Source organism: Oncorhynchus keta, chromosome 1, assembly GCF_023373465.1.
Source record: "Oncorhynchus keta strain PuntledgeMale-10-30-2019 chromosome 1, Oket_V2, whole genome shotgun sequence".
In the NCBI taxonomy this organism is placed as follows: Eukaryota; Metazoa; Chordata; class Actinopteri; order Salmoniformes; family Salmonidae; genus Oncorhynchus; species Oncorhynchus keta.
This window is the reverse complement of record NC_068421.1, coordinates 81,635,854-81,649,232: the sequence shown is the minus strand read 5'-3', so window position 1 is coordinate 81,649,232 and position 13,379 is coordinate 81,635,854. Positions and strand designations below refer to the sequence as shown.

General features: G+C 43.0%; 1 protein-coding gene across 1 annotated transcript in view; it reads left to right on the top strand.

The window, feature by feature from the left end:
• Positions 1-13,379, top strand: part of LOC118375277 (collagen alpha-1(XXIV) chain) — a 237,162-nt gene that overhangs the window by 143,575 nt on the left and 80,208 nt on the right. Inside the window, exons 29-30 of the mRNA XM_052462099.1 lie at positions 12,659-12,712; positions 12,872-12,916. Coding sequence (XP_052318059.1) covers positions 12,659-12,712; positions 12,872-12,916 — 99 coding nt within the window. The remainder of the gene's footprint in view (positions 1-12,658; positions 12,713-12,871; positions 12,917-13,379) is intronic.

The window sequence follows — 13,379 nt, the reverse complement described above, 5'->3', positions numbered from 1 at the left end:
ACCATCGAGCCACACTACACAAACAGTACATTACACAAACAGTACAGCTACCATCTAGCAACACTTCACAAACAGTACATTACACAAATAGTACAGCTACCATCGAGCCACACTACACAAACAGTACATTACACAAACAGTACAGCTACCATCTAGCCACACTTCACAAACAGTACATTACACAAATAGTACAGCTACCATCTAGCCACACTCAACAAACAGTACAACTACCATCTCGCCACACTACACAAATAGTACAGCTACCATCTAGCCACACTAAACAAACAGTACAGCTACCATCTAGCCACACTACACAAACAGTACATTACTCAAACAGTACAGCTACCATCTAGCCACACTAAACAAACAGTACACCTACCATCTAGCCACACTACACAAATAGTACAGCTACCATCTAGCCACACTAAACAAACAGTACAGCGACCATCTAGCCACACTACACAAACAGTACAGCTACCATCTAGCCACACTACACAAACAGTACAGTACACAAACAGTACAGCTACCATCTAGCCACACTAAACAAACAGTACAGCTACCATCTAGCCACACTACACAAACAGTACATTACTCAAACAGTACAGCTACCATCTAGCCACACTAAACAAACAGTACAACTACCATCTAGCCACACTACACAAATAGTACAGCTACCATCTAGCCACACTCAACAAACAGTACAGCGACCATCTAGCCACACTACACAAACAGTACACCTACCATCTAGCCACACTACACAAACAGTACATTACACAAACAGTACAGCTACCATCTAGCCACACTAAACAAAAAGTACATTACACACACAGTACAGCTTCCATCAAGCCATACTACACAAACAGTACATTACACAAACAGCACAGCTACCTTCTAGCCACACTAAACAAACAGTACAGCTACCATCGAGCCACACAACACAAACAGTACATTACACAAACAGTACAGCTTCCATCTAGCCACACTACACAAACAGTACATTACATAAACAGTACAGCTACCATCGAGCCACACTACACAAACAGTACATTACACAAACAGTACAGCTACCATCTAGCCACACAACACAAACAGTACATTACACAAACAGTACAGCTTCCATCTAGCCACACCACACAAACAGTACATTACATAAACAGTACAGCTTCCATCTAGCCACACAACACAAACAGTACATTACACAAACAGTACAGCTTCCATCTAGCCACACTACACAAACAGTACATTACATAAACAGTACAGCTACCATCGAGCCACACTACACAAACAGTACATTTCACAAACAGTACAGCTACCATCTAGCCACACTTCACAAACAGTACATTACACACATAGTACAGCTACCATCGAGCCACACTACACAAACAGTACAGCTACCATCTAGCCATACATACTACACAAACAGTACAGCTACCATCTAGCCATACTACACAAACAGTACAGCTACCATCTAGCCATACTACACAAACAGTACATTACACAAACAGTACAACTACCATCTAGCCATACTACACAAACAGTACAGCTACCATCTAGCCATACTACACAAACAGTACAGCTACCATCTAGCCATACTACACAAACAGTACATTACACAAACAGTACAACTACCATCTAGGCATACTACACAAACAGTACAGCTACCATCTAGCCATACTACACAAACAGTACAGCTACCATCTAGCCATACTACACAAACAATACAGCTACCATCTAGCCACACTACACAAACAGTACAGCTACCATCTAGCCACACTACACAAACAGTACAGCTACCATCTAGCCATACTACACAAACAGTACAGCTACCATCTAGCCATACTACACAAACAGTACAGCTACCATCTAGACATACTACACAAACAGTATAGCTACCATCTAGCCATACTACACAAACAGTACAGCTACCATCTAGCCATACTACACAAACAGTACAGCTACCATCTAGCCATACTACACAAACAGTACAGCTTCCATCTAGCCACACTACACAAACAGTACAGCTACCATCTAGCCATACTACACAAACAGTAGAGCTTCCATCTAGCCACACTACACAAACAGTACAGCTACCATCTAGCCACACTACACAAACAGTACAGCTACCATCTAGCCATACTACACAAACAGTAGAGCTTCCATCTAGCCACACTACACAAACAGTAGAGCTTCCATCTAGCCACACTACACAAACAGTACAGCTACCATCTAGCCACACTACACAAACAGTAGAGCTTCCATCTAGCCACACTACACAAACAGTACAGCTACCATCTAGCCATACTACACAAACAGTACATTACAAACAGTACAACTACCATCTATCCATACTACACAAACAGTACAGCTACCATCTAGCCATACTACACAAACAGTACAGCTACCATCTAGCCATACTACACAAACAGTACAGCTACCATCTAGCCACACTACACAAACAGTACATTACACAAACAGTACAACTACCATCTAGCCATACTACACAAACAGTACAGCTACCATCTAGCCATACTACACAAACAGTACAGCTACCATCTAGCCATACTACACAAACAGTACAGCTACCATCTAGCCATACTACACAAACAGTACAGCTACCATCTAGCCACACTACACAAACAGTACAGCTACCATCTAGCCACACTACACAAACAGTACAGCTACCATCTAGCCATACTGCACAAACCGTACAGCTACCATCTAGCCATACTACAGAAACAGTACAGCTACCATCTAGCCATACTACACAAACAGTACAGCTACCATCTAGCCATACTACACAAACAGTACAGCTACCATCTAGCCATACTACACAAACAGTACAGCTACCATCTAGCCATACTACACAAACAGTACAGCTACCATCTAGCCATACTACACAAACAGTACAGCTTCCATCTAGCCACACTACACAAACAGTACAGCTACCATCTAGCCATACTACACAAACAGTACAGCTTCCATCTAGCCACACTACACAAACAGTACAGCTACCATCTAGCCATACTACACAAACAGTAGAGCTTCCATCTAGCCACACTACACAAACAGTACAGCTACCATCTAGCCACACTACACAAACAGTACAGCTACCATCTAGCCATACTACACAAACAGTAGAGCTTCCATCTAGCCACACTACACAAACAGTAGAGCTTCCATCTAGCCACACTACACAAACAGTACAGCTACCATCTAGCCACACTACACAAACAGTAGAGCTTCCATCTAGCCACACTACACAAACAGTACAGCTACCATCTAGCCATACTACACAAACAGTACATTACAAACAGTACAACTACCATCTATCCATACTACACAAACAGTACAGCTACCATCTAGCCATACTACACAAACAGTACAGCTACCATCTAGCCATACTACACAAACAGTACAGCTACCATCTAGCCACACTACACAAACAGTACATTACACAAACAGTACAACTACCATCTAGCCATACTACACAAACAGTACAGCTACCATCTAGCCATACTACACAAACAGTACAGCTACCATCTAGCCATACTACACAAACAGTACAGCTACCATCTAGCCATACTACACAAACAGTACAGCTACCATCTAGCCACACTACACAAACAGTACAGCTACCATCTAGCCACACTACACAAACAGTACAGCTACCATCTAGCCATACTGCACAAACCGTACAGCTACCATCTAGCCATACTACAGAAACAGTACAGCTACCATCTAGCCATACTACACAAACAGTACAGCTACCATCTAGCCATACTACACAAACAGTACAGCTACCATCTAGCCATACTACACAAACAGTACAGCTACCATCTAGCCATACTACACAAACAGTACAGCTACCATCTAGCCATACTACACAAACAGTACAGCTACCATCTAGCCATACTACACAAACAGTATAGCTACCATCTAGCCATACTACACAAACAGTACAGCTACCATCTAGCCATACTACACAAACAGTACAGCTACCATCTAGCCATACTACACCAACAGTACATTACACAAACAGTACATTACACAAACAGTACAGCTACCATCTAGCCATACTACACAAACAGTACATTACACAAACAGTACAGCTACCATCTAGCCATACTGCACAAACCGTACAGCTACCATCTAGCCATACTACAGAAACAGTACAGCTACCATCTAGCCATACTACACAAACAGTACAGCTACCATCTAGCCATACTACACAAACAGTACAGCTACCATCTAGCCATACTACACAAACAGTACAGCTACCATCTAGCCATACTACACAAACAGTACAGCTACCATCTAGCCATACTACACAAACAGTACAGCTACCCATCTAGCTACCATCCATACTACACAAACAGTACAGCTTCCATCTAGCCACACTACACAAACAGTACAGCTACCATCTAGCCATACTACACAAACAGTAGAGCTTCCATCTAGCCACACTACACAAACAGTACAGCTACCATCTAGCCACACACTACACAAACAGTACAGCTACCATCTAGCCATACTACACAAACAGTAGAGCTTCCATCTAGCCACACTACACAAACAGTAGAGCTTCCATCTAGCCACACTACACAAACAGTACAGCTACCATCTAGCCACACTACACAAACAGTAGAGCTTCCATCTAGCCACACTACACAAACAGTACAGCTACCATCTAGCCATACTACACAAACAGTACATTACACAAACAGTACAACTACCATCTATCCATACTACACAAACAGTACAGCTACCATCTAGCCATACTACACAAACAGTACAGCTACCATCTAGCCATACTACACAAACAGTACAGCTACCATCTAGCCACACTACACAAACAGTACATTACACAAACAGTACAACTACCATCTAGCCATACTACACAAACAGTACAGCTACCATCTAGCCATACTACACCAACAGTACATTACACAAACAGTACATTACACAAACAGTACAGCTACCATCTAGCCATACTACACAAACAGTACATTACACAAACAGTACAGCTACCATCTAGCCACACTACACAAACAGTACAACTACCATCTAGCCACACTACACAAATAGTACAGCTACCATCTAGCCACACTAAACAAACAGTACAACTACCATCTAGCCACACTACACAAATAGTACAGCTACCATCTAGCCATACTACACAAACAGTACATTACACAAACAGTACAGCTACCATCAAGCCATACTACACAAACAGTACATTACACAAACAGTACAGCTACCATCTAGCCAAACGACACAAACAGTACATTACACAAACAGTATAGATACCATCTAGCCACACTACACAAACAGTACAGCTACCATCTAGCCAAACTACACAAACAGTACATTACACAAACAGTACAGATACCATCTAGCCACACTACACAAACAGTACAGCTACCATCTAGCCACACTAAACAAACAGTACAGCGACCATCTAGCCACACTACACAAACAGTACAGCTACCATCTAGCCACACTTCACAAACAGTACAGCTACCATCTAGCCACACTAAACAAACAGTACAGCTACCATCTAGCCATACTACACAAACAGTACATTACACAAACAGTACAGATACCATCTAGCCACACTACACAAACAGTACAGCTACCATCTAGCCTCACTAAACAAACAGTACAGCGACCATCTAGCCACACTACACAAACAGTACAGCTACAATCTAGCCACACTACACAAACAGTACATTACACAAACAGTACAGCTACCATCTAGCCACACTAAACAAACAGTACAGCTACCATCTAGCCATACTACACAAACAGTACATTACACAAACAGTACAGCTACCATCTAGCCACACTAAACAAACTGTACAGCTACCATCTAGCCATACTACACAAACAGTACAGCTACCATCTAGCCACACTACACAAACAGTACAGCTACCATCTTGCCACACTACACAAACAGTACATTACACAAACAGTACACTACACAAACAGTACAGCTACCATCTTGCCACAGTACACAAACTGTACAGCTACCATCTAGCCATACTACACAAACAGTACAGCTACCATCTAGCCACACTACACAAACAGTACAGTACACAAACAGTACAGCTACCACCTAGCCACACTAAACAAACAGTACAGCTACCATCTAGCCACACTACACAAACAGTACAGCTACCATCTAGCCACACTACACAAACAGTACAGTACACAAACAGTACAGCTACCATCTAGCCACACTAAACAAACAGTACAGCTACCATCTAGCCACACTACACAAATAGTACAGCTACCATCTAGCCACACTAAACAAACAGTACAGCGACCATCTAGCCACACTACACAAACAGTACACCTACCATCTAGCCACACTACACAAACAGTACATTACACAAACAGTACAGCTTCCATCAAGCCATACTACACAAACAGTACATTACACACACAGTACAGCTTCCATCTAGCCACACTACACAAACAGTACAGCTACCATCTAGCCACACTACACAAACAGTACATTACACAAACAGTACAGCTTCCATCAAGCCATACTACACAAAAAGTACATTACACACACAGTACAGCTTCCATCAAGCCATACTACACAAACAGTACATTACACACACAGTACAGCTTCCATCAAGCCATACTACACAAACAGTACATTACACAAACAGTACAGCTTCCATCAAGCCATACTACACAAACAGTACATTACACACACAGTACAGCTTCCATCTAGCCACACTACACAAACAGTACAGCTACCATCTAGCCACACTAAACAAACAGTACAGCTACCATCTAGCCACACTACACAAACAGTACATTACACAAACAGAACAGCTACCATCTAGCCACACTACACAAACAGTACATTACACAAACAGTACACTACACAAACAGTACAGCTACCATCTAGCCACACTACACAAACAGTACACTACACAAACAGTACATTACACAAACAGAACAGCTACCATCTAGCCACACTACACAAACAGTACATTACACAAACAGTACACTAAACAAACAGTACAGCTACCATCTAGCCACACTACACAAACAGTACAGCTACCATCTAGCCACACTAAACAAACAGTACAGCTACCACCTAGCCACACTAAACAAACAGTACAGCTACCATCTCGCCACACTACACAAACAGTACATTACACAAACAGTACAGCTACCATCGAGCCACACTACACAAACAGTACATTACACAAACAGTACAGCTACCATCGAGCCACACGACACAAACAGTACATTACACAAACAGTACAGCTACCATCGAGCCACACGACACAAACAGTACATTACACAAACAGTACAGCTTCCATCTAGCCACACTAAACAAACAGTACATTACATAAACAGTACAGCTACCATTGAGCCACACTACACAAACAGTACATTACACAAATAGTACAGCTACCATCTAGCCACACTCAACAAACAGTACAACTACCATCTCGCCACACTACACAAATAGTACAGCTACCATCTAGCCACACTAAACAAACAGTACAGCTACCATCTTGCCACACTACACAAACAGTACAGTACACAAACAGTACAGCTTCCACCTAGTCACACTAAACAAACAGTACAGCTACCATCTAGCCACACTACACAAACAGTACAGCTACCATCTAGCCACACTAAACAAACAGTACAGCTACCACCTAGCCACACTAAACAAACAGTACAGCTACCATCTCGCCACACTACGCAAACAGTACATTACACAAACAGTACAGCTACCTTCTAGCCACACTACACAAACAGTACAGCTACCATCGAGCCACACTACACAAACAGTACATTACACAAACAGTACAGCTACCATCGAGCCACACTACACAAACAGTACATTACACAAACAGTACAGCTACCATCGAGCCACACGACACAAACAGTACATTACACAAACAGTACAGCTACCATCGAGCCACACGACACAAACAGTACATTACACAAACAGTACAGCTTCCATCTAGCCACACTACACAAACAGTACATTACATAAACAGTACAGCTACCATTGAGCCACACTACACAAACAGTACATTACACAAATAGTACAGCTACCATCTACCCACACTCAACAAACAGTACAACTACCATCTCGCCACACTACACAAATAGTACAGCTACCATCTAGCCACACTAAACAAACAGTACAGCTACCATCTTGCCACACTACACAAACAGTACAGTACACAAACAGTACAGCTTCCACCTAGTCACACTAAACAAACAGTACAGCTACCATCTAGCCACACTACACAAACAGTACAGCTACCATCTAGCCACACTAAACAAACAGTACAGCTACCACCTAGCCACACTAAACAAACAGTACAGCTACCACCTAGCCACACTAAACAAACAGTACAGCTACCACCTAGCCACACTAAACAAACAGTACAGCTACCATCTCGCCTCACTACACAAACAGTACAACTACCATCTAGCCACACTACACAAACAGTACAGCTACCATCTAGCCACACTACACAAACAGTACATTACACAAACAGTACAGCTACCATCTAGCCACACTAAACAAACAGTGCAACTACCATCTAGCCACACTACACAAATAGTACATTACACAAACAGTACACTCATTGACCTTTTCCACATTTTGTTACTTTAGAGCCTTATTCTAAAATTGATTAAATTGTTTGTTCCCTTATCAATCTACTACACACAATACCTCATCCTGACAAAGCAAAAACAAGTGAAGACATTTTTGCAAATGTATAAAAAATTAACAACTAAAATATTGCATTTTCATTGGTATTCAGACTCTTTACTCTGTACTTTGTTGAAGCATCTTTGGCAGTGATTACAGCCTTGAGTCTTCTTGGGTATGACGCTACAAGCTTGGCACACCTGTATTTTGGCAGTTTCTCCCATTCTTCTCTGCAGATCCTCTCAAGCTCTGTCAGGTTGGATGGGGAGAGTGGTTGCACAGCTATTTTCAGGTCCATTCAAAGATGTTTGATCGGGTTCAAGTCTGCGCTCTGGCTGGGCCACTCAAGTACATTCATTGATTTGTCCCGAAGCCACTCCTGCGTTGTATTGGCTGTGTGCTTAGGGTCGTTGTCCTGTTGGAAGGTGAACCTTCGCCCCAGCAGGTTTTCATCAAGGTTCTCTCTGTACTTTGCTCCGTTCATCTTTGCCTCGATCCTGACTAGTCTCCCAGTCCCTGCCCATGAAAAACATCCCCACAGCATGATGCTGCCACCACCATGCTTCACTTTAGGGATGGTGCCAGATTTCCTCCAGACGTAACACTTGGCATTCAGGCCAAAGAGTTCAATCTTGGTTTCATCAGACCAGAGAATCTTGTTTAGGTGGCTTTTGGCAAACTCCAAGCAGGCTGTCATGTGCCTTTTACTGAGGAGACGCTTCCATCTGGCCGCTCCACCATATAGGTCTGTTTGGTGGAGTGCTGCAGAGATGGTTGTCCTTCTGGAGATGGTTGTCCTTCTCCCATCTCCACAGAGGAACTCTTGAACTCCCTCAGAGTGACCATCGGGTTCTTGGTCACTTCCCTGACCAAGGCCCTTCTCCCCAAATTTCTCAGTTTAGCCGGGCGGCCAGCTCTAGGAAGAGTCTTGGTGGTTCCAAACTTCATCCATTTAAGAATGAAGGAGGTTATGTTCTTGAGGACCTTCAATGCTGCAGAAATGTTTTGGTACCCTTGCCCTGATCTGTGCCTTTACACAATCCTGTCTCGGAGCTCTACAGACAATTCCTTCGAATTCATGGCTTGGTTTTTGCTCTGACATGCACTGTTCACTGTTGGACCTTATAGACAGGTGTGTGCCTTTCCAAATTATGTCCAATCAATTTAATTTACCACAGGTGGACTCCAATCAAGTTGTAGAAACGTCTCATGGATTATTAATGGCAACAGGTGCTAAATTTCGAGTCTCATAGCAAAGGGTCTGAATACTTATTGAAACCTGTTTTCACTTTGTCATTATGGTGTATTGTGTGTAGATTGTTGAAGATATTTGTTTTATTAATCCATTTTAGAATAAGGCTGTAACGTATCAAAATGTGGAAAAAGTCAAAGGGGTCTGAATACTTTCCGAAGGCACTGTATGTGATCTGTCCACTGAATCACAACACTTCTATAACCAGAACAGCATTGTTCAGTAACAATACATTTAATGAAAGTGTTGTGTCGGCAGTGATTTGATTACACGCTGGTATTTTGGAACAGCTGTTCTGATATAAACATGCATGACGTGCTGCTGGGATGTTTATCTCTCGTGTCCAACAGGCTAAAGTACTTAACAGCAGCAAAGTGAAACAGCTCAGCTTGCTGCCAGTCTACGCCTCCACAGGGCCAATCCAATAGTTGTTATCCTAACCTTATTATGACCTGCTCTTATGGTTTAACCGTCTGAGCGATAAAGAAATCAGGTCTGGATGATGAAATGTGGCGTACTTGAACTAGGCCTAGATTCATGATGTCACAATGTACAGTAGGAGAAAAGAAAAGGTCGCTTTCTCCCCTTTTATCTCTCTCTCTCTCTCTCTCTCTCTCTCTCTGATATCTAATCATTTACAGATTCATTAAGTCTGCGGCTTTAATGATATTACATCACTATATAGGCTATTACATGAATATATGAGATATTACATGACTATATGAGATACTACATTACTATATGAGATATTACATCCAGATAAAATAATATATGTCCCAGTAGTAACTATACACTGAGTGTACATAACGTTAAGAACACTTACTCTTTCCATGAAATACAGGTGAAAGCTATGATCCCTTATTGATGTCACTTGTTTAAATCCACTTCAATCAGTGTAGATGAAGGAGAGGAAACAGGTCAAAGAAGGATTTTTAACCTTGAGACAATTGAGACATGGATTGTGTATGTGTGCCATTCAGAGGGTGATGACAAAATATTTAAGTGCCTTTGAACGGGGTATGATAGTAGGTGCCAGGCGCACCGGTTTGAGTGTGTCGAGAACTGCAACGCTGCTGGGTTTTCACGCTCAACAGTTTCAGTGTGTATCAAGAATGGTCCCCCACCCAAAGGACATCCAGCCAACTTGACACAACTGTGGGAAGCATTGGAGTCAACATGGGCCAGCATCCCTGTGGAATGCTTTCGACCACTTGTAGAGTCCATGCCCCGATGAATTTAGGCTGCTCTGAGGGCAAAGGGGCATGGGGGTTGTTCCTGATGTTTGGTATGCTTGGTGTGTATGGACTAACTTCAGTAGTACTACAGTATAAACTATTACCTGCAGACAGAAGCTAGGAGACAATAGTTCCCCATGACGCATCATCTTTTAGCTCTTGACCTGTCTATGTGTCTTTCAGTTGTCCTCATTGACCTCACAATGTGTTCATTTGTCACTTGGCTCACTCAATTGACCAATCAAAGCAGGGATTGAATTTTAATTGGATTTAGTATAAATTATAAGTGTGTTTGGCTACTGTTCTAATCCATAGAACTGACTGAGCCAAGTGTTTGTAATAGGGCACAGTTAGTGCCTGTTAACAACCGTGAATGAGCCATTCACCCAACTGTACAGTTTTAGGATCAAGTAAAAGAAAGTTACAATTTCCGATTCAGCAAATGAGATTTGTTTTAGCTCTACTCGTTTCATTTGGACTGACAAGTGGTGGCTCTGCTCTCGTTTTGCTTGGCCTTGACAACCAGCTGGACATCCAGCCGTGTGAGGCGGAGCCCCATACAGTACATCCACTCACTCAAATGTCTGTGTTGAATAGTTTTATGAGTAAGTAAACACTTCGTTTTACTGTTTGACCTATTTCCCCGCTGTATCCTTGGCCTGCCCTGAACCAAGGTACAGTAAATGTAGCGTCCACTACAGGAAGACAGAGTAGTCCAGTAGAGCACACGCAGACGGATGATCAGTCAGTTGCTTGTGTTTCCTCCTCCAAAACGCACCACTGAATGTGGCCTGACTGTCTAGCATTTACCATTTTGTGTGTAGGTATTAAAGACAGGGAGAGGGATGGAGAGGGATGGAGAGGGATGGAGAGAGAGAGAGAGAGAGAGAGAGAGATAGAGAGGAGTGGATTGCAAAGGTCAGCAGGTAACCCCCAGATAGACACAGACAAAGAAGAAGCTGATTACTCTCAAGTTGTTGATATTATGCAGTCCAACTGTCTGTCTGTCTTTCTGGAATTCCATGCGGATGTGTTTGAAGACAAAAAGGGCCTGCACAGTAGACTGCTACCATGTGCTGCTCCTAACACCAATGCCCTTATGTGTTTGATGCTCCCCATGCTCTCGCCTCCTCCACCCCATTATTTTATTGAGACACTCTAGATGATTTGGTTACGCCTATATCCCATATTGTACACTGCTAAGTACAGTAGGTTTGGGTGGGTGTGCGTGGTTGTGTGGGTGTGTGCATGTGTGGGTGTGTTGCTGTGTGCGGGTGTGAGAGTGTGGGTGGGTGTGTGCTTGTATTTACGAGTGCCGTTGTGTGATGTGATGGCTGAGTGGTTTGTAAACCATGCATACAGAGAGGACTAAGATATTTGTGTGTCATAGGGGCCCAGGGATACACACACACTCACACACACACACACACACACAGAGGGCTTAGCGGCTGTGTTTCTGTGTCATAGGGGCCGAGGGGTGCAGACGGTCCACTGGGGGAACCAGGGCCTGAGGGCACCAAGGTAAACATCTTCTCACCCTGAGAAGAACATTATACTGAATGTCCTCTTTCTACCTGACTTAAAAACCTTGTTCTGTGCACTTTGACCTGATTAAAAGTCTATTTGTTGCCTCACTAAGATCTCTCTTTATTCCTCTCTCTCTCTCTTGCTCTTCTGCAGGGAGAGCAGGGGGAAGGTGGAACGAAAGGGGAGCCTGGGTTCATAGTGAGTACTCTGCATCACCTGTCTGCTTTACTTTCTACCACTGACCCAGCACCTCAAGAACATGTGTGCTTTTAATTTAACATCAGAAATGTATATACAACGTGTGTGTGTGTGTGTGTGTGTGTGTGTGTGTGTGTGTGTGTGTGTGTGTGTGTGTGTGTGTGTGTGTGTGTGTGTGTGTGTGTGTGTGTGTGTGTGTGTGTGTGTGTGTGTGTGTGTGTGTGTGTGTGTCTGTGTCTGTCTGTCTGTCTGTCTGTCTGTCTGTCTGTCTGTCTGTCTGTCTGTCTGTCTGTCTGTCTGTCTGTCTGTCTGTCTGTCTGTCTGTCTGTGTCTGTCTGTGTCTGTCTGTCTGTCTGTCTGTGTCTGTCTGTCTGTGTCTGTGTCTGTGTCTGTGTCTGTGTCTGTGTCTGTGTCTGTGTCTGTGTCTGTGTCTGTGTCTGTGTCTGTGTCTGTGTCTGTGTCT